This window comes from Falco peregrinus, chromosome 6 (assembly GCF_023634155.1).
Source record: "Falco peregrinus isolate bFalPer1 chromosome 6, bFalPer1.pri, whole genome shotgun sequence".
NCBI lineage: Eukaryota > Metazoa > Chordata > Aves > Falconiformes > Falconidae > Falco > Falco peregrinus.
In genome coordinates this window covers 15,869,069-15,895,422 of record NC_073726.1, presented here as the reverse complement: position 1 = coordinate 15,895,422, position 26,354 = coordinate 15,869,069, and the positions used below count along the sequence as shown (strand labels likewise).

The 26,354-nt window shown below is 55.4% G+C and overlaps 2 protein-coding genes across 6 annotated transcripts; one reads left to right on the top strand and one right to left on the bottom strand.

The window, feature by feature from the left end:
• Positions 1 to 11,592: 11,592 nt before the first annotated feature.
• On the top strand, positions 11,593 to 15,076 carry LOC129784736 (uncharacterized). Of its 5 annotated transcripts, none has more exons than XM_055808202.1 (7): positions 11,593 to 11,860; positions 12,247 to 12,279; positions 12,536 to 12,637; positions 13,111 to 13,135; positions 13,345 to 13,444; positions 14,227 to 14,258; positions 14,812 to 15,024. In XM_055808202.1, the coding sequence occupies exons 1-7, from the start codon at positions 11,692 to 11,694 to the stop codon at positions 14,828 to 14,830; spliced, it is 480 nt and encodes a 159-aa protein (XP_055664177.1). In that variant the 5' UTR covers positions 11,593 to 11,691; the 3' UTR covers positions 14,831 to 15,024. The 5 variants fall into 5 exon arrangements, with proteins under 5 accessions (XP_055664177.1, XP_055664180.1, XP_055664175.1 ...); XM_055808201.1 differs by having other exon boundaries at positions 11,632 to 11,860; positions 13,389 to 13,444; positions 14,812 to 15,076; XM_055808205.1 differs by lacking the exon at positions 13,111 to 13,135 and having other exon boundaries at positions 11,597 to 11,860; positions 13,389 to 13,444.
• Positions 15,077 to 15,965: 889 nt separating this feature from the next.
• On the bottom strand, positions 15,966 to 25,622 carry LOC114014082 (butyrophilin subfamily 2 member A1-like). The gene is made up of 12 exons (XM_055807646.1): positions 25,279 to 25,622; positions 24,938 to 25,097; positions 23,171 to 23,518; positions 21,679 to 21,963; positions 21,083 to 21,181; positions 20,662 to 20,688; positions 18,422 to 18,448; positions 17,938 to 17,967; positions 17,712 to 17,738; positions 17,426 to 17,446; positions 17,218 to 17,244; positions 15,966 to 16,762 (listed from the first exon to the last, which is right to left on the bottom strand). The coding sequence occupies exons 2-12, from the start codon at positions 25,014 to 25,016 to the stop codon at positions 16,218 to 16,220; spliced, it is 1,515 nt and encodes a 504-aa protein (XP_055663621.1). The 5' UTR covers positions 25,017 to 25,097; positions 25,279 to 25,622; the 3' UTR covers positions 15,966 to 16,217.
• Between the last annotated feature and the right edge of the window lie 732 nt (positions 25,623 to 26,354).

Sequence of the window (26,354 nt, the reverse complement as noted above, 5' to 3'; positions counted from 1 at the left end):
CACCCTCCAGCTGGACACCCCCAAAGCTTGCAGAGTTCCCCCCCAGGACCATACAATGTGGACCCCCCCCCAAGCTTGCAGAGACCCCCCCAGGAACATGCCATGCACTCCCTCCCTCACCACCACCACCCCCCACTTGCAAAAGCTCTGCAAAGCTAGCAAGACCCTCCCCCAGCCCCCCAGTTTTGTAAATCACCCCCCCAGGACCATGCAATGCAGCCCCCCCCCCCTCCACAGCTCCCCCCACCCCCGCTGACTCCCAGCCTTGCAAAAGCCCCACAAATCTTGCAATGCCATGTGCCCCACCCCCCCCAGCTTATAACCCACCCCCCAAAAGCATGCAACACCCCCACCACACCCCCAGCTTGCAAAGCCCCCAGGTCATTGCAGTGTGCCCCTCCCCAGCCCAGATCCCCCAGCTTTGCAAACTGCCCCCAGCACCACCTAATATGCCCCCCACCCCCGCAGTGCGTCCCCCCCCCCCGGCCTTTGCAAAGCCCGCCCCCCAGCCTTGCCATGTGCCTTCCCCCAGCCCCAGGCCTTGCAAAGCCCCCAGGACCCCCCTCAAAAGCCCCCTCCTCGGCTTTGCAGTGTGCCCCCCCTTTGCCAAAAGCCCCGGGTGCTTTGCAAAGCAACAACTCCCCCCCCCGGCCTTACAAATCCCCCCCCCCCCCCCGACCATGCAAAGCCCCCTCCCAGCCTTGCACAGCCCCCCCAGGACCCTGCAAAGCCCCCCAGGACCATGCAAAGCCCCCCCGGACCATGCAACCCCCTCCCCTAGACCATGCAAAGCCCCCCTGGCCTTGCACAGCCCCCCTAGGACCATGCAAAGCCCAGCCCCCCCCCCCCGACCATGTAAAGCCCCCCAGCATTTTAAAGCCCCCCCCGGCCTTGCACAGCGCCCCCAGCCTTGCACAGACCCCCCGGTATCATTAAAAGCCCCCCCGCCCCGGACCATGGAAAGCCTCCCCGACCTTGCACAGCCCCCCCAGGACCCTGCAACCCCCCCACCCAGGACCATGCACAGCCCCCCCGACCATGCAAAGCCCCCCCGGCATTGCACAGCCCCCTCCCCCCCGCCTTTGCACACACCCCCCCCGCCCCGCAGCCCCTCCGGACCTGGGGTCCCGGCGCTGCCGCTCCCCGCTCGCCACACAAAGGGTCGGAGCGGCCGGGCCCGGCCCCAATGCCCCCCCCGCCCCCCCCATCCCCCCCCCCCTCCCGCGGTGGCCGTCGCCGCCGTCACTCAGCGCCGGGACCGGCTTTAACCCTCTGCAGCCCGGAGCCGGCGGTGGCGGGGAAAGGGTTAATGGGTGGGGGGGCTATGGGGGGCTGGGGCAACCTGAGCCCCCCAAACTGTGCATCCCCTCCTCATTGCACCCCCCATTTCCATTGCACCCCCTCTGCACCCCTTGCACCCCCAAACTGTGCACCCCCTCCTCACTGCACCCCCATTTCCATTGCACCCCCTCTGCACCCCTTGCACCCCCAAACTATGCACCCCCTCCTCATTGCACCATTTCCATTGCACCCCCTTTGCACCCCTTGCACCCCCAAACTGTGCACCCCTCCTCATTGCACCCCCAAACTGTGCACCCCCTCCTCATTGCACCCCCATTTCCATTGCACCCCCTTCGCACCCCTTGCACCCCCAAACTGTGCACCCCCTCCTCATTGCACCCCCCCTTTGCACCCCCGTTTACATTGCACTCCCAAACTGTGCACCCCTCCTCATTGCACCCCCAAACTGTGCACCCCCTTCTCATTGCATGCCTCTTTGCACCCCCAAACTGTGCCACTCTCCTCCTTGCACCCCCCTTTCCATTTCACTCCCCTTTGCACCCCCAAACTGTGCACCCCTCTTCATTGCACCCCCTCCATTCCATTGCACCCCCAAGCTGTGCCCCCTCCTCATTGCACCCCCCTTCCCATTGCACCCCCTACTGCACCCCCAAACTGCCCCCTCCTCATTGCACCCCCCTTACCACTTCACACCCCCATTGCACGCCCAAACGTGCACCCCACGGACCCCCCTTTTGCACCCCCAAACTGTGTCCTCCTCTTCGCCACCCCCCCGCCTCACCCCTCCGCGCCCTCCTGAGCCCCCCCCCCCTCTCCGGCCCCCCTCAGCCACCGTACAGCATCTGGGCGGGGCGGGGCAGAGAGGGCAACACCCCCTTAGCACCCCATTGGAGGAACGCGCTGTCAATCATACCGTCTTCCTCCCGTCCGGCAGGAGGCGGACGTGACAGCGCGGCGGGCCAGTGGCTGGGCGGGAAAGAAGCAATAGGCGGGACCGCGGCGGGGAAGGCACGCCCCCTCCGGGCGCTGGGGATGTGGGGGGGGCGATGGGTGCTGGGGGGGCGTCACCCGTGGGTGCCCCCCCCGTGGGTGCCCTGCCCCGCCCCGCCCACGGCGGGTTGAGCTTCCGGGTCACCGCAGGCGGCACGGCAAGCAGGCCCGGTGCCGAGGCCGGGGGTCGGGGCCGGGGTCTCGCCAGCCCCACCGCCGCCGGGACCCCCAGAGGTGTGTGGGGGCGGGGCCGGCAGCGCCGTGGTCCGCGAGCCCCGCTCCCCTTCCCGGTGCCTTTGCTCCGCTCCTGCCCTCCCCAGTAACTGCTGGTCTCTCTCCTTCCTCCTGCCCCGCCCCCCTCCTGCCCTGACTCCTCCGCCCCCCCCCCGCCTCCTTGCCTTCCCCCCCTTTCCCCCTATGACGTTCCCTGTTTTCCCCCTTCCTTCCTTCCTTCCCGTCCCCCTTTCCTTCTTTCCCCTCAATTTTCCTCACTCCCCTTTTTGTCTCCCCCCCCCCCCCCCCCCCCCCTTTATTGTGAGCGCTGAGCCGTGCACCCTGTTTTGGGGGGCTATCGCTGTGCTCCTCCTTTTCAGGGGAATATCACAAGCCCTGAGCCTCCCCTGTTTGGGGGGCCAATACGGTAGCACCAAGCTGGGCTCCCTGTTTTGGGGGGGAATGTCATGAGCACTAAGTCACGCTTCCCATTTTGGGGGGAGCATGGTGAATACTGAGCTGGGCTCCCCGTTTTGGGGGCAGGTTGACGATGCCTGAGCTGCGCTCCCTGCTCCAGGGGGCATCTACCCGTCCCACCCCAGCTTCCCGCACCCCACACCTGCTCAGGGCTGCTCTTGCAGGACAGGGCTCTTATCTTTGGGCTTTTCCAGGATCTGGGATGCATTTCTGCTGCTGCTGGGCATCGCCACCTGTGTGACAGGAGGCAGGAAGGAGCTCCCACGGGAGATGTGCGTCCTTTATGCGGCATAAAAATTGCTGAGATTTTCCCTCTCCTCTGCTTTTCCCCCCAGGTCGAGCCCTGCCTGCCCAGTGCTGTGCCAAAACAAAAATGCACGTTCACCGATGAGCTCCAGGCGAGGTATCCCTGCTTCCAGGTGGGCTGGCAGAGACGGGAGGCTCAACGCTCGGTGTGCCAGGAGGCCACTTATGTCTCCGTGGCCACCCAAGGGCTCTTTGGCCCTAGAGGCACACATCCAGCCCGTGAAACACAAGAGGAAGGTGCTGGGGGACGCCAGGGCAGCCGCGACTGCCAGCCCTTCGATGCTGCTGCCAAAATCCCTTTGGGCTCCCCCCTGCCGCCCTCCGGGGCTGCTGCGAGTCCTTTCTTGGCTCGCCCAGAACGCCTGGCCCTGCCTTAGATGCCTTGGGCTTGCGAATCAGGAGGGAGGCGAGGCTGGATGATGCGCTGGCCCCCGTCAGGTTGGACGGTGGGGTGGGTCCGCTGGCTGGTGGCCTCTATTGCAGGGTGGCTGTGGGTGCCAGCAAGACAGGGACCCCCTTCCCCCTCCAAAGCCGCTATTTCGACTGGAAGTGGGGTGGTGCGCTCGCATGCGTCTTGTCCGTGTGCTTGGGGTCTCCCAGCCTGGATTTCAAAACCAGACCTCAAGCTTGTGCACCCGCCTGCCCTGGCTTGGACAAAGGGGGGGAGGAAGGTGTTGCAGCATCACAAAGGCACCTAGAGGTACCTCAGCTTTCCAGGTGGGGAGGGTTTGTCACCTGTCTGCCTCCCCCTGAAATGGCCCAGGGATTACAGAGTCATAGAAGGATCCTCAAGGATCATCTGGTCCAAGCTTTCTTGGTAAAAGCCTGTTGTAGACAAGATCCTGGAATTGTAGAATGGTTTTGGGTTGGAAGGGACCGTAAAGATCCTCTAGTTCAAACCCCCAGCACCCTGCCCAGCCAGATCCCAGGTATTCAGCGCTGGGGAATCCACCACTTCCCTGGGGAGCTTATTCCAATGACTGATTGCTCTTAAAGTGAAATATTTTCCTCGTCTCCAGTTGGAATCTCCCCAGGAGTAACTCGGTACCCACTCACCGTCATCTTTTCCATGGAACTCCTGGTAAAATGGGAGTCTCTGTCTTATTGTAGCCACGCCTCAAGGACTGGAACACAACGAGCAGGTCTCCCCGAAGCCTTAATTTTCTGAGGGCTGAATAAATCCAGTTCTCTCCCCCTTTCCTCACGTGCTGGGCTCCTTTTGATCACCTTGAGGACCCTTCTCCGGACCCTCCAGCCTGTCCATGTCTTTTTTGTATGGTGAGGACCAAAACTGGATGCGGTATTCCAGGGGTGGCCTGACAGGCGGTGAGTAGAGTAGGATAATGACATTTTTATCTCTGTTAATGATGCCCTTGATTCACCCCGTTGGCTTTCTTTGCCTCAGCGGCACGTTCTTCCCTCCTATCGAGCTTGTTGTCCCACCAGGACCCCCAGATCCCTTTCCACAGAGCTGCCCCCCACAAGCCAGGTAGATCCCAGCCTGTCCTGCGCACCGGGATTTTTTCCCAAGTGTAAGACCTTACATTTGTCTTGGTTGAACTTCAGAAAGTTTTTCTTAGCCCACCCTTGCAGCCTGTCCAGGTCTTCCCACAGGGTGGCTCTCCCGAAGTGTCCGCTTCCCTGCTCCCTGTCGGTAAATTTCATCCCAGCGTACTTGATCCCATCACCCAGATCACTTAGGAGGATTCTAACCAGCGCTGGGCCCCGTATCACGCCCTGTGGGACCCCACTTGTGACAGGTACCCCCCAAAAAACACCTTCCCCTCCATCCATCTGCTCACCCATCTGCAAGGGGACTTGGGGAGGGCTTAGTCTCGATGTTGGGGAGAAAGTGGAGTGAGGTCCCAGAGGTCCAGCAAGGATCTCCAGTGGTCTGCGTCTTCTCTAGCCTTGAAGAAGCTTTGGAGAGGTGGGGAGAAAAGGGAAACCAAAAGCTTTAAACAGCAGAAAACAGCCACAGTTCATCCCAGAGCACAGCTGGTGCGGAAATGTCCGGCGTGTTTGGAAAGCGTGGCAGCTCGAAGGAAAAATGCCAGCACCAATAAGCCGTTTTAATGCTCATTTTCCCAAGGTGCATCCAAACTGGTCCAAGGGGGAGCGGAGCAGTTACAAGGGATGATTTATTTCCTACCACAGCTCTTTTTTTTTCTTGTTACAACCCGATAAAACTCATGAAAGAAGGGCCAGGGCTTGTTTGCCTTCTCGAAACTGCCTGAGAGCAAGCTGAGGTTTGCTGCGGAGTCACGTACCGCCGACGTCCTGGGGCTGGAGAAGGTTTAACCATGCGACCTCAAAGCCCCTGTGCTGTTGTGGTGCTGGGAGGGGGGTGCTGGGAGGTTTGGCGGGTGGTTGCAGCTCGGGGCTGAGCTGGGAAGGTGGAACCTGATGGGGTGCAGGCAGCTGAACTGCAGTTTGTTCCCTGGCTCCATCCTTCTCTCCAGAGGGTCCTGTTGACCCCGTCGGTCCTTTCCCTGCCTGGCAGGGGGATGCACGGTTAGCATCAGGCATGCAGGATTTGTGCCCGAGGATGAAGCTGCTTTGGGAAAATTTTATTATTGGGGGTTGGGGTCAAAGCTCCCATCCTGAGCTCCTCAGCATCCTCTTGTGGATGCTCTGTGAGTCTGGAGAAGGGCAGGGGTGGGGGTTGGATGGAGACATCCAGGAGGAATGTTTGAAGGGTGGGCTGCATGGTCACCGTGCTGGTGCCAGAGGTGTGCGAACGCTTAGGGCATGGGTGGAAAAGACGGAGCAGGGCTCCTGGGTTGAAGGAGTCTAAGTAGCAGGGAGAAAAATAAAAAATAAATAATAAAAACAAAAAGAGTCTGGAATAATGCTTGATCTTCCAACTTGAGCAGGTGGCCTTGGCTGATGGTGCTCTCGTCATCAGCTTTGCATCAGTCCTTGAGATTTTTAGGAGAAGTTCAGCACCTGGAACAACAAACTCACCCAAAACGGGCTTGGGGTGATGCCAAGCAAAGAGGCACGAGGCAGCAAGGCTGCGCGGTCGGGAAGGAAGGCTGGGAGCCAACCTGGTGATCGGAGGCTGGGAAGCAAAGCTGGAGGTGATGCCTCGGCACCGAAACGGGCTGGGGAGGGAGAAGAGCGAGGGGAAACCTCTTCCACAGGTGTAGCTCGCCAAGGAACATCAATCCTAGGAGAGCTATTGCATGGAAAGCTCCAGCAAACATCCCAGGGGATCTGGTGTAGGCCAGGGAGGTCTCCAAGCAGGTTGAATCCTGCTGGAGCATCATCCCTCGCCAGCTGGGAAGCCAGAGGGGATGGGACGCATGAGGGATGCAGCCACCTCCACCTGCATCTCATCCAGGCAGGGTATCCGCAGTGGCTTGGTGACCACGGTGCGTAAATCGGGGTGCATTAATTAGGGTGCTGGCACCCCAATTAACACCTTCCTCAGCCGGTTGGGAAGATGCAGCTCGTCTGCTTCACCCTCCAGCATAGAAGCTGGGGTGACAGCCGTGCAGAGAGCTCCTTCAGCTCCCAGCCCTCTGCCCTCCCCCATATTTGGGGTATTTTTGGCCCCTTGGCTTGCAGATTTGCAGCTGCTGCTGCTGTTTCCAGTTTTGCTTCAAGCCCAGCAAAGCATGGTGGGGACAGGCGTCTTTCTGGGGGTGCTGGTAGGTGGATGCTGGGGAACAAGAGAGGAAATCTCATTTCTAAATATAATTATGAGAGGCCCGGCCGGGCTCGTCAGCGCTCTGACCAAAGGCTCGCGCGGTCGGTTTCTGAGCATGCAGAGCTTTTTTTTTTTTAGAGTGAGGTCACCCAGAACCCAGCGGCTGCAGCGAGGAGCAGTGGCTGAGGCGAGCTCATCCTTCCCGGTGGGATCCATGGTCCTCTGATGGGAAGCTGATGGAAGATCTATGCAAGGGCTTGTCTAACCTTCATTTTTCATTTTTTTACGCAGAGAAGCTGTGCGTAACCCCCTTATGCATCTGTCCTGGTTTGGGGCTGGGAACCAGCTTGAAGAGCCCACCAGCTCCACGTTTCTTAGCAGCAAACCCAAATTGTCACTTCACATCCCCTGTGGTGCAACAGAAGGGTGATAAAGATATCTATATATACATCAAAAAATATCTATGGCTGCTTTGTATCCTTTTTTTTTTGGTAGAACTACCGCTCCTGTTCTCTGTTGAGCGCCCAGAGAAACGCTCTGGTGTGTGTGGCGGGGTGATGGAGCGAGCTTTGTAGTGTTTATCATCCCGAATTGAAAGGAAAATCCCTTTCCTTGTGGTGATGGCAGGCGTCACCTTGGGCATGAAGGCGGTTTCTGCAGGGAGAGGTGGCACTTGGGAAGTTGGGTGTCTTTTCCTTGGGGTGCGGAGCTCTGGGATGGGTTAAGGTGGAGACAAAAGGGCAAGGACACCTGGGGAATAGGGAGAAGGGTCCAGAAGAGATGCCCTGCCTGACACGGGAGGCATATGGGGCTATGGGTGAGCGAGGCCATGCACTGGGAAACACAATCCCACCCAAAACAGCCTTGGGGAGCGTCAAGGAGACCACGGAGATGCAGAATGAAGAGGCAGGGGTGGGAAGGTTCTCTCCAAGCATGGACTGGGTGATGGGGACCTGGACCTGGATCTCTGGATGATCCAAAACTCTCCCTGCCCCACCGTGCAGGTGCCAGCGTGACCACCCAGGACATCTGCAGCTCCCCAGGTGATGGTGAGCATCGGGTTGGGTCCAGAAATGAGCTGTGGAGGGGGGGATGATGAGAAAGGAGAGGGGTTTGGTTCCCTGGGGACAAACCCTTGGAGAACAGACTCTTTCCTGCCCAGTCCTTGGCACTTTGCAGCCCTGCTGCCATAACTGATGGCTCGTGGCATCCCTGCACCCCGACCTTCCCTCTAGAATGACCTGGGGGGTCCTCATTGGACCCTCGACTTCCCCTCTGCTCAGCCTGGCAATACAGCCCAGTACATGTCGTGACGGGGTCACCAGCACCCCCTGCACCCTCATCTGCAGGGATGAGGTGGAGAAGCACCCACAGTGGGTGTAGCATCTGCAGGGAGGCTGAGGTGGGGCCCCCACCTCTCCTGGTGGCCAAGGTGCTGCTGGCCACAGCTACACGGCACGAGCCGTCCCAGCGCGCTGCGAGGCACGGGGCCGGCAGGTCTTGGGGTGCTGCCCAGAGGAAAGGGGGTTCCTGAAGCCCCCCGAGAAATGCTGGGGCTGGGGGGATGCATCGGGCTGTCTCCTGCTGGCCCTGCCGTGCTGCTGCTGCTGCTGCTGGGTGGGTTGGGGAGGGTTTTGTTGGGGGGCTGGGGAGCGGGGCAGCATGGACGGGTGCTGGGCACGGGAAGCTGGGGAGGGGGTGTGAGGGGGAGGGGTGCTCTGGCAAGGGGAGGGGGTTGGGTCCTGCAGCCGGCGCTCTGCCATGGGCACGCAGCACATTTTCCGTGCATCCCCATGGATGGGAGCATCCATCGGCGTCAGTGGGTGCCGGAGCGCGTCAGGGCGCCAGGGATCCCAGCCAGCGCAGCCAAGCCAAGGCAGGGGGTGTGGGGCGGTGGGAAGCCAGGGGGCTGAGGGGCTGCAGAGGCGCGTGGGTGAGCTGGGTCACTGCCCCTCTAACCCAGCCCCTCTCCTCCCCCACACCGCAGGAGCCAGCGCGAGCGTCCAGAGCATCTGCATCATCCCAGGTGATGGGGCTGGGATGGGGAAAGGGGGTGGGCACGGTGTGGGAGAGGGGGTTTGCCCCCCGTGCGTGGAGCCTGGGGAGGAGGCTCCAGGAACGCTGCTGGGGCATCCCTGTGCCATCTCTCCAGGTACCCTCCCGGCTCCGGTCCTCTCACTCAGCACCTCCAGCACTCGCGAGGGGGATTTGGTTTTGTTACGGTGCTTCGTTAACCAGCAATCTGATGCCACTCGAGTTGTCTTCTGCAAGGATGGGATGGAGAAGTACAGCCTGAGAGCTGACTGGGGGCAGCTGAACTACGTCATGGAGCTGAATGTCACCCTGGAGAGTGCAGGGTGGTACACGTGTGGGTACCAGCACAAGGATGAGAAGAACTGGGTGAGGAGCTCTGCCCTCAGTGTCCCCCGGCAGGTGGCCGTCACAGGTGAGACACGACCCCATGGGTGGGCAGAGGGGACAGGGCACTCGCTGCCACGTGGCTCCGATGAGGATGCAGGCAGGGCATGGCACTTGTCCCCCAGCTGAGCTCCCCAGCTGCACCGAGGGATGCTCTAGAGACAGATCCCCCCCCAGCGCCCCAGGGGACCTCCACTCCCTCCAGCACCCTCCTCTCCCACAGACGGGGGTCTGGGCGAATGGCAATGCCAGAGAGCTGGGGCTGGGGTCTAATGGATCTAGGGCTGAGCTGGGGGGTCTCCCAGGGCTCCTCTCCATCAACCCTGCGGGAAGGTGGGGACGTGCCATGGGCTGGGTGGTCCCCACGCTGGTGATGGAGCAAGAGGTGGGCGGTGGGCTCTGCTGGGTTCTGGGGTGGTTCTGGTGCCGGCAGTAGGACACACAACGTCTGCATTTCCCTGACAGGCGGCAGCCCCTCGCCCAAGCTCGCGCCCCCCCCCAGAGGTAGGTGATTGCTCGGAGCCCTTCCCAGCATCCCCTTCCCCCCGATCCCAGCTTTGTCCCGGTGGTGACCCTCGTCCTTTCTGTGGCCAGCCATGCCCCTCTGGATCTGGATCCTGCGCTCTGCCCTGACCCTGCTCCTGCTGTCGTCCGCCCCCATCATCACCCTCCTCCTGGAGAGACAGAGCCGCTGAGACGCCCCCCTTGCCGTCAGTGCCCCCCAGTGCCCTCGCAGCCCCCTGCTCTCCCCACTGCAGCCTCCTCCAGTGATGTCCTCCAGCTCCTGCATCCCTCCAGTGCTTCCCAGTGCCCAGGATGGTGCCGGCAGCCCAGGGCCCTTCCCTGGGCACTGGGGGGTGGGGGGCTGGTCCCTGTGCCCCTGGCGGACCCCGCGGGTGGGCTCCGGGTGGGAGAGGAGGAGTAAAGGATTTGTCCCGAAGCCAGAGGCTGGTGTTGCTGCCGTCTTTGCCGAGCAGAGCTGGGGGAGCTGCTGGATTCCCGGCTGGTGGGGTCGTGTGTGCGAGGAGGGGGCTGCTCTCCCCTGCCCTCAGCGATGCGACGGTTTCCCTTGGGGTGGGGGTGGCATCTCAGAGTCCGCAGCCCCCAGCGTGCGCCCCCGGCTCATCCTTCCCCCCACGGACTCACGAGCCCCCCATGACTGGAACCCAAAAGACTTTGGGAGGGGATGGTGGCCTTTGCTGGCCCCATGGGGGGCTGGTGGCCTTTGCTGGCTCCCCGGGGGTTTGGGGACGTGCAGCTGTGGGCGCAGCCCAGGGCACAAGCGGCAGGGGCATCTGCAACCCCCCTGCTACCATCAGCATGGGGGCAAGGGGCAGGGCGGCTTTGCCGGGAGGATGCTGCCCCCAAGAACAGGCGAAAGCGGCTGGTGCTGCGGTGTTGGGGCGTGGGGACGTGACGGGGGGGGCCTGTGTGTCCATGGCGGGGGCTGAGGTGGGGCCCCCACCTCTCCTGGTGGCCAAGGTGCTGCTGGCCACAGCTACACGGCACGAGCCGTCCCAGCGCGCTGCGAGCCACGGGGCCATCAGATCTTGGGGTGCTGCCCAGAGGAAAGGGGGTTCCTGAAGCCCCCCGAGAAATGCTGGGGCTGGGGGGATGCATTGGGCTGTCTCCTGCTGGCCCTGCTGTGCTGCTGCTGCTGCTGGGTGGGTTGGGGAGGGTTTTGTTGGGGGGCTGGGGAGCGAGGCAGCATGGACGGGTGCTGGGCACGGGAAGCTGGGGAGGGGGGTGTGAGGGGGAGGGGTGCTCTGGTGAGGGGAGGGGGATCGTTGGGTCCTGCAGCCGGCGCTCTGCCATGGGCACGCAGCACATTTTCTGTACATCCCCATGGATGGGAGCATCCATCGGTGTCGGTGGGTGCCAGAGCGCTTCAGGGCGCCAGGGATCCCAGCCAGCGCAGCCAAGCCAAGGCAGGGGGTGCGGGGCGGTGGGAAGCCAGGGGGCTGAGGGGCTGCAGAGGCGCGTGGGTGAGCTGGGTCACTGCCCCTCTAACCCAGCCCGTCTCCTCCCCCAGGCCACAGGAGCCAGCGCGAGCGTCCAGAGCATCTGCATCATCCCAGGTGATGGGGCTGGGATGGGGAAAGGGGGGTTGGCACGGGGCGGGAGAGGGGGTTTACCCCCCGTGCGTGGAGCCTGGGGAGGAGGCTCCAGGAACGCTGCTGGGGCATCCCTGTGCCATCTCTCCAGGTACCCTCCCGGCTCCGGTCCTCTCACTCAGCACCTCCAGCACTCACGAGGGGGATTTGGTTTTGTTACGGTGCTTCGTTAACCAGCAATCTGATGCCACTCGAGTTGTCTTCTGCAAGGATGGGATGGAGAAGTACAGCCTGAGAGCTGACTGGGGGCAGCTGATGTACGTCATGGAGCTGAATGTCACCCTGGAGAGTGCGGGGTGGTACACGTGTGGGTACCAGCACAAGGATGAGAAGAACTGGGTGAGGAGCTCTGCCCTCAGTGTCCCCCGGCAGGTGGCCGTCACAGGTGAGACACGGTGCTGGGACATGAGCAAGCATCACCATGGGACCCCAGATATGCCAGTGGAAGGTGGGGGGGCGGTAATTCCCTATGGCGTGTCCACAGGTGCTTGGGATGCTAGAGGTCTGTGTGCAGTTCATCCCAGCCTTTTCTGCCGGAGAAACTCGACCCAGTGCTGGGCGAGCATCCAGCTCCTCTCCTGCCCCAGCATCAGGAACACGCATGCAGCGCTGCTGCTGCTGGTGCCAACCCCCAGCCCCAGCCGTGCAGTTATTTATTTATCGCGACCATCAAAGATGGTGGGGCAGGTGTGCTTGTTGTGTCCCCGCAGTGGCTTCATTGTGCAGTTCCCAGGCGAGCTGGACTCTCACCCTGTCCCTTCCTCCCCCCAGGCAGCGAGTCCAGCACCCAGCGAGCACCCACAGGTCGGTCATCCCCCCCACCCTGCACACTCGGTGTCTCCCAGCATTGGAAGGAGGGATGCCGGGGGGGGAGGGATGCCAAGGGACAAGGGATGCTGGGGGACAAGGGATGCTGAGGGACGAGGGATGCCGGGCTGGTGACACCAACACACGAGGAGGTTCATCAGCTGGGATCTGGCCGCCTCTAAGGGCACGTCCTGACCTCTCCTTCCTCTCCGCGTGATGCTTCCTCTTCCCCAACACTTTCTCTTCCCCCAAGCTCCCGATCCCCTGCTCCACCGTGACTTAGGAATCGGGCTGGGACTGGCGGCTGCCTCCGTCCTCCTCCTGGCTGCCGTCAACTGCTGGTTTTTGAAGCGAGGTGAGCGATTTGGGGAAACCGGGGGTAAATCTCGAGCTAAAACTGCACCCTGAGCCGGGGCTGCTGCTGGCTGACCCATGCCCGTTTAGAATGGCCAGATCCTTGCCCCCCTTTCAGCGGGAAGCTGAGCCTTTTTCCCCTGGGGGGAGCAAAGGTGCTGAGATAAAGATGTCTTTACCTCTGGGGTGACATCGAAGCCAAAGCAGGCTGGCACATCCAAATGCCCCCCTGCCCCTGGCAGGCAGCTGCTCCCAGCCCCTTGGGCACGGGAGCCTCCTGGGTGGCCTGAGCAGAGCCAGCATCGCTCCTGGACACCTGGGCTGCCCACGGCTTGGGAAAAGCCAGTCTGGGAAATGGGATTCATGGCTGGGCTTGAAAATTCCCTCCGCGAGGGAGGTGTGGGGGTCGAGCCCATCATCTTGGTGGGCTGTGAGGTAGCTCTGCCTCCTCACCGCTCCCTTTTGTCCTTGCAGTGGGCTGCGGAGAGAGATGCCGAAGGTGAGCAGCAATCCCTCCTGGCTGGGGGGCTTGGGGTGATGGAGACGGGGGCATCCCGGGCACCCTGGGGTGGTCCTTGGCCGAGGGCAGCACGGGCTGTGCCCGTGATGGAGGCAGGGAAGAGCAGGGCTTGCCCTGACCCTGACTCCAGCCGTGGCCCCGATGCAATTGCATCATCCCTTGCAATGACTCAGATGGCCCCATTGCAGGCAGGACACAGAGTCCGAAACCTTTTCCCCCTCCTCCCGCCCAGGCAGCGGCGAGTTCCCAGCCACGAGGCTGAAGCAAGCAACGACAATGAAATACAGTGTGAGTACCACCTCCCCCACCCTGGGGGGACCCACGCAGGACCTTCCCCCTCCCCACGTGCAATCCCAGTGGGATGCTCAAAAATCCTGCTCGTTGAACCAGGGCAGAATCCCCCCAGCTGCATTGCACCCTGCTTCTTCCTTGCATGCGCAGCCCAGCTTCTGCCTGCAGAAAAAAGGTGACAAGAAGCGAGGGGAGCAACCCCACTTGCTGGCAGGGACTTGCCCGACACACTCCCAGTCCCCCGCTCTGCAATCCAGCCCCCCCTCCCCAGGCTTGCTGCTTAACCCACTCTGCCGCTCATTTCCAGACAATTTCTGCTCCGAAGCAGGGTGCAGCAGCGCAGGAAGTGGGTGCATTTCTGGGTGTTGGTGGAGAAAAACATCTCGCTGCCTCTGAAACCACAGGCTGCAGTGACACAGGGGTGCTGCGGCTTGCGGGAGCGGGGTATCTCCCTGCCCTCGCTCTATTTGCAGGGTGACCTCGGTTTCCCACGCGGGGACAGAGAGGCAGACAAACGTTTGTGGATTGGGCAAGCGAGAAGATGCTGTGGGTCGGGGGAAGATGCAGCCAAAACCCAGCAGCATCCCTGCTCTGCACGCACAGGCGGGACAGCTGCTTGCTCTGCAGCCAGGAGGGGGATAATTCGGGGGGGGCAGGGCAGGGGTTTCATCCCTGACCCCCAAGGATACGCTGTTCAAAGCAGGGCGATGGTGGTGGGGGTCTTGTCCCACCCCAGCATGAGAAGCAAGGGCTAACGGCGCGGGTTTTGTCCCCCCCAGACGTCAGCGTTGCCTACATTGGGCGTCACAGGGTAAGTCGTGGCGCAGCTTTGGTGGCAAACGGGGGAGCGGGGTCCCCAGGGGTGGGATGTGCTGGCTGGGGTCTGTGCTGGTGGCTTGGGTGGGGTGGAGTCCCACGGCGCCACTGCCACCGGGAACTCAATGGATTCACTTGGAGAAAATGAGATTTCTTTCTGTGGCTGCCTGCCCCTGCCTCACCTGATGCCCCTTTCTGCCCCCAATAGCTGGCACCTCTCCAACAACAAGATGTATTTTCCACGAAGTCAATTTTATTTTATTTTATTTTTAATCCGTTTCTTCCACAAACATTTCCCCTGGAAAATTAGTTCATGCCTAAACGCTTCTGTAAAATATCGGGGCTTTTCAAGCAGACCTGCCCCAAATAAGCAATAAGGACCCAGCCAGAAACACGATATTGCCCCAAATCTGGTATCATTTTTGCTACTTTGTGCACCCAGCCTGGTCTTCCAAAGCGCCTGGCTCCCTCCGATGCTCCTCCAGCCTGGGGCTGGGTGCTGGCGCCGGGCTTGCAGCCCACAAAAATAAACCCCGGCGTTTCTGCAGCCTCTCGTGCAGGCGATGAACACCACCTCAACCTACGCCACCGTGACCCGCTCCTCTGGCCAGCCCCGGTAACGCCCCGGCACTGGGAAAAATCCAGAATGATGGTGTTTGTCTTCCCACGTATCCACCACGTGTGATGGAGCCCGGCGTTCTCGGAGACGCCTGAACGCCCCTCTTGCCCGTGGGCAGTGGTGAATGAATTCCTGGGCTTGCTTCGCTTGCTTGTGCAGCTTTTTGTTTCATTATTAAACCGCCTTTATCTCGACCCACGTGTTTTGTCACTGTTATGCCTCTGACCCTCTGCCCCATCCCGAGGCGGCGAGCAGCAGTCGCGTTGCCGGCTTGGGTTACAGCACAACGGCCCAAAAGAAAAAGGAACATGAGCAGGTCAGAGGAGGAGAAGGAGGGCTCCAAGAGCAGGTACCCCCTGAAGGGCTGGCAGCCAGGGGATGATGGAGCAGGGATACCTTGGAAGGCAGCACAGCCCACGGAGGACCCGCAGGGGAGCAAGGGAGAGGCAAGGAGCGGCGCAGAGAAACCCCTCAGCCCCTCGCCGGGGAGACTCCGCAGAACCTCCAGGGGTAGAAAGGTGAGGGAAGAGTGGCTGGAGTGGGGCTGGGTGTGGGGGAGAGCGTGGGAAAGGGTGGAAGTGGATTGGAAACTTCCTCTGTCTTTCATTTCCCCATACCCAAACCAGTAATGGAATATTTTTTGCCAACTTGCAGTAAATTGGGTTAAATCCCCCCAACCTAATCTCTTTTTACCCAATTAGTGAGTGATTGCTCCATCTGTACTGTTACCCATCAGTTTCCTGCTTCCAGTTCCTCCCAGTTTCCCCCCAGTGAGGAGGAGGGAGGGTCAACCCCTCGCAGCCTCGCAGGGAAACAAGGCACCCTCAGTGCCCTGCTGGAACACGTGCCCTCTCCTTTAACTCTTCCTGCCCTAAACGTCCCAATGAGCTGCAGGGTCACGATGATAAAAGACGCCGCTCTTTTCCTTTCAAAAGACGTTTTATTCCACTGCTGGATACGGCAGCGGCAGGACGGGGCTCGCCTGGCGCTGGCGGAGGTGCTCAGCCCGACGTCGGCGGAGCGCTGGGTACCACGCGCGTTGCCGGCAGAGGGAAAGGCACGACATCCCCTAAAGTGCCGTTATCCCGGAGCAACCGAACGCGCCGGTGTCCTGGTCAGGCTTCCACGAGCTCTGCTGGGACTGGGATCCTGCCTGGCGGTGGCTGAATCCGAGTCCGGTCTCCTTTCGGCCGGTTGGTTTTTCCTTTCCCAGTTCGTTCCCCCTGTTGCAGCCTCTGGCGTCGCCTCCTTCCGCTGTACATCACCGACGTCTCGGATCTGCCGTTCCCCTTCCTCTTCCCAGGGCAGGGTCTCTCCCTCAGCCCGTGGGTGTCTTTAAAGCAGCTTCAGCGGGGGAGGGGTGGAGACCGGGAGGATGCGCGGTGTGTCCGTCCCTTCCCGTCGGGACAGGAACGGGTAGAACCGTCCCGCGCGTCCCTTCCCGAGCCGCAGGGGCGCTGGCACCATGACGGCCATCTGCTCCACGTCGTAGAAGTTCACCTGCCCTCCCTCCAGGTCCAGGAGCACCCCGACCACCGCAGCCCCCCGCTGCAGCCTCTCGCTGCCGCTGCCTCCGCCGCTGGAGTAAACCTGCCCCCGGGAGCTGTGCAGCGCCCAGCAGCCCTCCCCCTCCCCGCAGGGCGCCCCCTCCTCCCCCTGCCCCCCCGCGTCCCCCAGCACCCCCAGCACCCAGTCCTGCCCATCGCCCACCGCCACCTCCCAGTAGTGCTTCCCGGCTGCAAACCCTTCCTTCCCCACCAGCACGGGGACTGTGGAGCCGGCGCAGGTGCCGGCGGGGTCCGACGCTTCGCTCTCCGCGCCCGGGGCCGCCGGCACCCGCAGCTCCAGGACTCGGCCGTCGGGATCCGGCCTCACGGGAACTGGAGGGCAACGGGAGGATGGGCCGGTGAGCTGGTGGGCGCGGGGCTACGGGTGAAGTGTTCCCGGCTGGGAGCCGTCCTGGCGTGACTCCAGCAGGAATTCCTGCGTTCCCCGCAGCCGCCGATGGCCCGAGGGGCACCGCGGTGCTCGCGGCCACGTCCCCTGCGGGGCGCGCGTCCTCCCCGCCCTCCACAGGGCATCTCCTTCCCTTCCCCATCCGTCGCCCCGTCCCCTCCAGCACTGTCCCCGCATCCCAGCCCGGGAGGTGACGCATCCCAGCAGCCCCTTCCCTCCCTCTTCCCATCATCCCGGACCCTTTTCCCATCAGCCAAGCCCGGGATATTGCTGTGACCCCAGCGCAGCTGGTACATCCCCCACGCCGCGGCGTTGCCACCTGGGGGTGGCTTGGACATTTGGCCGGGGAATTTTCACCCCCCTCCTCCCACCCGCTTACCTGCGTGGCTCCGGGCTTCCCAAAATCCTACGGGAAGGAAAATGGACATCACTGCATGATGTTTTATGGGGTGGTATAGATACTTCACAGATGGGGAAGGCTCCTGATGTGCCATTGCTGTCATCGCTGTGATTCTGTGTCACTTTTCACCTCTTCCTCCACCGATACCAGTGTTCTCCACAACCACTATTTGTTTTTAACCACTTACCCAGCTCCGCTTTCAGTTGACCTGAAAGGAGAAGACATTCCAGTCAGTAACATTGGCTTTTCCTTTGTTTTTTATTCCCATTTTTCAAAATAGGACAATCCCCAATCTTGGAAAAGGAGACAGGTCGTCCGTCCGTCGTCCCCTCGTCCCCCCCCCCGAGGTTGGTATTTCACTGTACAACGTGGCTCCAAATCCACGGATAACCCATCAGACTAACCTGAAGATTTGTCTTACTACTTCTACACTCGATAAGAACATCAGATTGACATGAAACGGGTTTTCTTACCAAAGCGTTTCTTGAGGTTGGACTTTGCTGGAAAAGGAACAGCACAAATGAGTGATGCAAAAACACAAGGAGTAAATATCATCAACCTCTTTGCTGCGTAATCACCTCTACTAACATCTCTGAAAACTCATTTGAAATCAAAGTCAGCTAATTGATCAGACTAGCTTATTTTTACTGGCACTGGACAGCATCCTCAATGAATATTTTGAAGAAAAAAAGATTTTACCTGCTCGCCTTTTGTTTTTTTCTCCATCTGAAAATTCAGCAGAGAGGATAAAAGAAATGAAATTAACGGAGTCTTGGTTGGATCTAAACCGCAAGTCGGACGTTACTTGGTGGACTTTCCTGCTGCCTTCCATAAAGCCTTAAACCCGTGTTGCTTTTGTTGGAAACATGTAATTCCAACACTTTCTGTCACCTAGTTGGACAGCTGAGCATGCACACAAACATTCTGCAATATTTAAAGTTTTTATTTCTGGGACAGGGGATGGGAAATAAATCTCAGATTATGCCCGGAGTTTTTTGCATGGAAAAGGATTTGGTTCAGCTGAACTTTGTGTTTCATTTTAAATGCTTAACGATACTCACAGTGCCACCAAACCCCATAATCATACCTGAATACCAAAGAAACCAACCCAGAAAAAAACCCAAAGTGGACGTAACTCTAGCATAGAGCCAATTAAATGCAATGAACAACAAAAGCATCTTACCTAACAATGACCGCAGTCGATGTTTTTCTGGAAAAGACAGTGCAGAGGTATCAGTGTGAGCTTTCAGAGTAGATGAATGCACTCAAGAACTGCAATACACAAACCCCAATATCCAGCAAGCGCAGCCTTGGGTTATGCTGTCAACTCCTTCAAGTTGTCATCAGTCAAATCACATGTCAATCAAATTTAATCCATGGAACCAAACATAACCCAACGATTCAACCCACGGATGTATCACGCTATTTCTATTATATTCATTATATAATACTATTTCATTATATTCAGGTAGCTCCTTAAGTTATGGTTTAAAAACTCATGAAGCAGGGTGGGAACAAGACTCGTAGGTCTTGCTGGTAGAGGTCTTACAAAGCCTGTTTAGGTCGTGCCTTGACTGACCATGTTTGAGAGGGATGTAGGCATCGCGTGCGTTTCAGATGCCCTGGACTACCCCAAGCACCATGTAGGTGTCTCTCTGAAAGGTCTCTGGTCTCCTATAGAAGCTCCTTTAGGTCCAATTTCAGATACGATCAAAGCTCAATGAGGTGTCTGCTGCCTTCCAGTTAGGAGGTCAGTCGGATGACCAAGGGCATCGCAGACGCTCCAAGGCACCTGGATGTATGTAAGTGGATTGAGCTGTAGGCGCCCCGGCTCCGTGAAGTTCACAGGGTTTACAGGGCCGCTCAGCTGGCTAAAGGTAAGCCTGAATAACCCTGAGAAAGGCAGATGAGTGGTCACCAGGAAAAGAAGGAGTACTGGAAGCCTCCTAAGAGCTTTCCACCCAACAGCAAGGATTTGGGTTGAGTTTTCGAAAAGCTCGCTGCTTTTTGAATTTATTTCTTTTTAATTTTGAAAATTAACTGCTATGTTAATTCCTTGTATCTTTACATGGTGAAGATCTTCAGTCTTCACTAGAGAACAGACCACATGTGGGATACGATGTGTGGTTGTCACTGGTTCCTTAATAGTGAGGAGGACTGCCACCCCTGCAATTAGCGTATTGCTAATCAACACTCAGTGTTTTCCCTGACTTTATGTCTTCGAGCTCTCTGAACATCGTAGCATCGTTTCAAATGCAAAGGACATTTACCTTCTTCCAATTCCATCTTCGCTTTTACTGAAAAACAAAGAAAATTAATATTAATTATTAATAATAAAAATAATAAAAAATAAGCGTTAATTATTCTTTTAAACTCCCCTCATCAGACAACACTGTATTGACAAGCAGAATTAAGCGGGGTTAAAACTTTTAACTAATTTAACCTAACACAATCCCCAAGCTTCTTGCTAGCCCCAAAATGTATTTTTTAAACCAAGACATGCCTCTCTAATGGAGTTCATAAAAAAAATGAGGCCGAATTCTGAGATACCCAGTACTGAGTCTTGTCCCAACCATAGCCTGGACGGAGGTTGAGAGACCGGGAATAAATCCCTAAGGACACGGGTACCCTCAGCTGTCAAACCTGCCCAGGAAACAGAACCAGATGTGCCTCAGAGATTAAAATTATTCACCCAGCTTATTCGGCTATGCTGTGGCGACGGCAGGGGTCAACGAGGACTCTCCCAAACCATGAGCTGGTGTCATCTAGGTGACAACACGAGCCAAAGACCACGGCCAACAGGTGGTTTGGCTGTGAATATTCCATCCTGGTGAGCACGGAAGTGCAGCACAAGCCACCTGAGCTATGCCCTACCCCCACCCCACAGCAGCAGGGACAATGCTGGGACGGCTGGTCCGTTTTCTTTTCAAGTACAGACCAGAGGTGGTGAGTACCAAACAGATTCATGAGTATCTGGAGAGTAAGTTGCTTTTAGAGTCTTGAGTTTGGGATGGAGCTTTGAATTACTCTTGACTGTTTGGTTGGTTCGTTTAGTTCTTCCTCTTCTACAGAATCTGGGGAATGTTTCTGATGGGTTAATTAACTCTTGAGTAATTACAAACAAAGCTTGAATGCGTATGACTAGGTGGTTTATGTCAGTCAATGTATAGTAATGGCTAGAGCATCACAAAGGAAGGGAACGCACTCTTCGTAAAGCACAAATGAAAAAAACTTACTACGTTTACAGTATTGTGTATACAGGAACTTATTAAATTGTTATAAATGATTACTTATTACAAAAATAAAATTAGGAACTACAAAACATCAGGATGCCACTAGAACTGCTCATTAGTCCTGTAATTTAATATAAACGTAATAAACCCTTCCAACTTACAAATTGTCATCATCTTCCTCATTACTTACCTGATCGATCTGTTTTCTTGTGCTTACCTGGTTCAAAAGAAAGAGGGGGAAAAAACCACCTTTTTGCATGTTTTTGGAGAGTAATAGGCAGAAATCACGTCTGATTCATCAAGGCTCTAATTTTATGGACAAACCTCTGGAATTATCTTCCAAGGGAACGACACGCGTAGTTTGTTCCTCATTTCTGAGGTAAGGAGGTGCAATTTGCATTCCTCCATGCCCAGACCATGTATTTTCCCACACACACCCTTCTTTTTTTTTTTTTGTTCCATTTCCTGTATTTGGTCATTAAACAATCCCCGATGGTTTTGCTCATGAGATTTTATTTACAGTCATGGGTTGCAGTATGAACCCCTGTGCTATTTCTATATGTTGACCAAGATAACATACGTAGAAGTGGATATGTAAAAGAAATACTTACTTCTCAGCTTAAAAAATACAGTGGAAATCAGGACCATGTTGAGGCATAAAATGACCAGGAAGATAATCAGCCATTTCGAAATGGAGGGGAAGAAAATACCTGTACAAATGACCAAAAGAAGTTATATTCTATTAACGATTAAAACATAAACCAGTTATAACTTAGGATGCAGGCAACGCATTTGAGGAGCTGGTGAATTTATGTTTTATCCTGTTTCTGGATAATGAAAGTTTTTGACCGTTGTTAAGGAAATATGTCATTTTTGCACGTGCATACGGTTGTGTCCTTAATCCATTTTACTTGAGCCCCAAGAAGCTGATTGTTTTGAATTTGAAGACGGGAACACAGAAAGTCTTGATGCTACCTGACTCCCCCCCTTTTTTTTTTAAGAGGAAAAATTGATTTACTGGGTGTTGGCAAAGGCTGTGTAGTCAACAGGAAATAAAGGTGGAAGATGACTGCAGCCCTCATGAGCTTCTTCCAATGCTGACGGTGGGAGTACATCCTCAGATCAGCTCATGCCACAAAAATCGGACCCATGCCTTTTAGATGACGTGTCCTTTTTATCTGACAAGCAGATAACAGGGCTCACCCACCTGAGATCAGGACTCGGGACTCACTCGTTGTGTTTAGTAGATCGTTGACCACCCTACAGGAGACTTCCATGTCAGAGCCTGGCTTTAGGGTCATGGAAGTTACAACGTTGTACAGCCCTGCAGACGTCGTTGTTGTCTTTGTGGTCGATAGTTCCTCCCGGATCTGTCCTTGGCCATCCAGCCAAACCACCTTGGGTTTAGGAAACCATCCAGCCACACAGCAGGTGAGGCCAATGCCCTGCTTCACATGACTCCTCAGGAGAATGGAAGGCACACCACCTGTAGCTAAGAAAAAGCACACGTATTCTCCATTTCAACCAGTACTGAGAGTGGGAAATGGGTTTATCTTGAAGTCAACACTTCTTTGGTCTATCCATATTGGTATGGAAGAACACTGAAGGACTTTTCTGAATTTAAACTGAGACTGGAGCCCTGAAGTTTCTTAACGGCCAGCAAGCCTACCAGATGGAGAAGAAGGAACAATTTAAAGGAGATGACAGCAAACAGACCCAGCTGGGGATGGCTATTCTGGAATGCAGTTGCCAGTGGAATTTCCCAGAAATTTGTAAAAAAAGAAAAAAAAAATAATCTCCATATATTTAGGATGATCAATGGATTACAGGAAGCCTGTGAAGAGCTGGTGTAACCCATCCAAGAAAACAGAATGTGTTAGTGTCTCAGGATAACCGGGTAAAACTGTCACTGACATGGCACAAATTTGGTTTACAGCTTAAAAAAAATACTGTTTATACTCAGGATCTCAGCAGGCTAAATTAGAACGTGCCTTAGATGCTACACCTTTGCTCCATCTGGAGTTGTAAAGCTAAGAAGACATCTTCAGAAGAATCTGGCCACAACACCAGATGCCACAATAAATATCTCATGGAAATTGGTCCCCGAGTAGCAGAGAAACGGAGGAGGAACACACGTCCACTTCCAAGCCAACCACATTAACCAAAGCCACCCATGAAGATGGTATCTATGAAGGGGCTGCAACAGAAGGAGGAACGGCAGAACAAATATGATACTGCTTTGTCCTCTAGCAAGCAACGAGGTAGGTGGTGAAGGTATTGGAATGACACCAACTGATCATGGTGACCATGGAGAAACTGGACGATCAGCTCGGTGATGTAAATTTTGCAAAGTTGTCAATGATGCAAAATACATTGATGCAAACATAACCAGCTGGGTTTCCTGAACCTTCTGACTGGACTTTCACGGAGTACGAAGAGAGACGCTACTCCCAGGTCGCATAGGGATGCAGGTGTTAGGGTACCTAAATCCAGGTATCTCCAACTAGAACAAAAACTTACCTCAAATATCGGCTAGAGCGATTAATTCAGAGAAAACCGACCCAAATCACACATCCCCTCCATGAGGACAGCTTATATGTTCAATGATATTAAATTTTACGGTCATTCCCTTGGTCGGTGGTGGATGTAGACATTTCTGTTCAGCTCTGTTTTTGAATAAAACGAGGATTGCCACTGACCTGCCACTTGCAGTTCGACGAACACATCGTGGTACGTGTCATTGAAGGAGACCTCGCAGGTGTACAATCCTTTGTCAGAGCTCCTGACATCCCTCAAGCGCAGAGACATGTTGCCAGCTCTAAATTCCCTGGGGAAGAATTCGGCTCTGCCTTGGTAGCTCTCATCTGGCTTCTCCTTTTCATTCTTCCCGTCGTATCTGCTCACGGTTCTTTTTTGAGCCCGTTCGTGAAATATCCACCGGACAAAGAACGCTTCGGGAATGTTATTGGCTACGCGGCAGGGCAGAACGACCACTCTTCCAATGACTCCAATGACGGAACTATTAGGAGGAGAGCTAATAAATTGACCTGTAAAGATAAAATGGCAGATTACTCAGGTGAGTAACGTTCGCGTTCTGTGAGGCTCGTGGAGCTTATCCTTCAGCCCTTGGAATGCTAAATGACGCAATTTTGGGAGGCCATTGAGGTGATGGCTATGGAGAAATCGTGGGAAAGGGATGAACAACGAGAAGCCTGTAAAAGGTTGGATACAGGACGCAGGACCCACCTAACAAAAAATTAAAGGTGGGATTCAACAGCCAAAATGTTGGTACCTGGTATCAGTTGAAATGTCATAGGGTGGGCAAGATGTCCCTACGGTGGGGGTAGATGCGGTGTACACCCTCAGGTGACTATACTGACGTTGGATGTGTAGATTTCAGATTTCTAAAGATACCTGAGATGAACCCCACCCACAATGTAGATCTTTGTAAGGGAAAAAACAGGACATTTTATAACATCATTCTCATTTCCATTCCAAGGAGGATACCGGAATAAAAGCTCTTGGAATTAACAAAATCAACAGCAAACAACAGAGATTTGCAAAGAAGTCCTATCACAGCAACTTGGCTATTCTACGGCAAGTTAAAAATCTACTGGGAGACACTGTGGAAATATTTACTATTAAATATAATGTCACTTCATATGTTGTACAGGATTGCATCTGGTCAAGCCCCAGGGGCTCCCGTCCGCGCTGACCTTCCTCCACATCTGTAGGATTCGCATCCAGAACTGGGCACCTAAAACCACACGTCTTCCTAATCATAAAGAGGATTAAAAGTAAAACTTCCACCTTTGAATAAACGAGAGGGAGTCTTGCCACTGACCTGCCACTTCCAGTTCAACCATTGACTTGACTACGCTCCTACTACCACCAGTGGAGATGCAGTTGATGCCCATCCTACAGTAGGCAGCGAGTCTGTTCGTTGGGTAGAGTTCCTTGGAATGCCCTGAGGTTCCCTACGCACAGGATTGGCACACATGGTAGGTGTGTTCTACTTTGGAAGACCAAGAAGACCCTACAGGGTCTAAAACGCTGGTAGGTGCCAGTGCATGAGCAGCTGAATCTTATCCTAGATGCTGAGCTTGTATGTCGACGCCTCTTCTAGGAAGCCCAACGTAGGCAGCTAAATCTGCAAGCCAAATTCAAAACCTTGGGTGCAATTCGTTTGCTCCACCGAGGTGTCTAGTGCTGAGCTTCCCAACTGGCCTCCGTTCACCAGTCTAGAAGGTTCTACGTCTCCTGCAGCCCTGCCAGATCACTCAGCCCACGTGGATGCCTTGGGTACCTTAACACCTACCAGACTTCACAAGGGCTTTAATTTGGTGGTTTAGGCCGTCAAACAGAAGAAAGCTGCCTACTCGTTATTTCCAACTTCTACATTTCCGTGAACCTGGGCAGAAATAAGCGGTTTTATTAAAATCTATTCCAAATGGAGATATTTTTACCTGTAATCAAGCGTGATCCATGTTGGAAAGTCAGCATGTGAATGGCTGTCAGCCACCAGAAGGGGGAACCCATCAACATCCAGGCTTCCTAATCATCCACAGGACCAAGAGCCCAGCTTCCTGGTGAAAGTCCAGCAGGATTCCTTCCGTTTTTTCACGCCTCCAACACCAATGAACAAACGTGATCGCGGAGAGAAAATAACAGGGAGAAAAATAAGAAGGAACTTGCAAAGAGGGTTGCAGGACAGCTTTTCTTTCCTCATTTCCTTGTCAAATTGAACTATATAAATGGTGAGGGGAAAAAAAAAAAAAAAGATATTCTTTTCCTTCTCTGTATTTACCTTTAACTTCCAGAAACTCTTTATTATGGTCACCGGCACTTTTTTCCTTTCAATGAGAAGTTTAAAGCATTACGTCTTGTCTTTTGATATTAGTAGATTTTTGTTCCCTCTTTTTGTTTTTTCCCCTCCTTGTGTACAGTAAAAAAACCGATAAACAACCTTAAGGATTAATTCCCGGGAACGATGTTGCCATGCTGATCGCTCTGTTGACTTCCACGCCAAGATTTTAAAGAGAAACATGTGATTTAACAAACATGACTCCCTCCAACTCCCTCTCAAGATATTTGCCTTCAACTCCCTGCTGAACAAACCCTTACTTGCAGCATACTCACAGCAGATACGTAATATCTTTACATTTGTATACATATTATATAGATATAATATAGTCAGACTGACTAGTGAGCCAAAAGGGCACAATGCAACTTGATTATTGATAGAACAGCCCCTGATTTCCTCGGATTTTCCCTGTTTTTTCCCAAATTTACAATCACAGATAACATCAGGTGCTGTCAGAGCTATTCCCACCAGCAAAGGGCAATAACGTGTCTGCAGCAGGTAGGTTCATCCCTATTAGCGCGACGGATTAAATCCCTACCTATTAATTCAAGTACATGCGATGGGTTCCCTTCATGGATTTAGCAAAAATATGTAATTTCTTACCTGAAGAGTAAGAAGAACCTTAAGACTTCTCCATGGGATATGGTTGTGGTCAACCTTTGTCCTCATATCTTTATTACCACCGAAACTTGTGATCGCGGTTTCCACATCCAATAGGGCCAGGGAGGACTGGGCAGGAGGACTGGGGAAAAGGTGGTGCCAAGATTCACATTTCAAGACCAAAAAAGAACTTCTTGCTTCCCAATCCATCGCTACTTCTAGCTGGAGAAAGGCAGGGATGTTCCTCCTCCTACCTGAAGACTTCCAAGGGTGTCACCAACAACTTAGCAGGGGACTTCTCCTCTATTGCATGCCCAAGCGTTTCCCTCTCCAAATATCCCTGGATCTTGGAAGCCCTGGGATTCTTTTCCCGTGTTGTTCTTTTTACATCCTGTTGAAGAGCAGAAAAAAAAAATCAG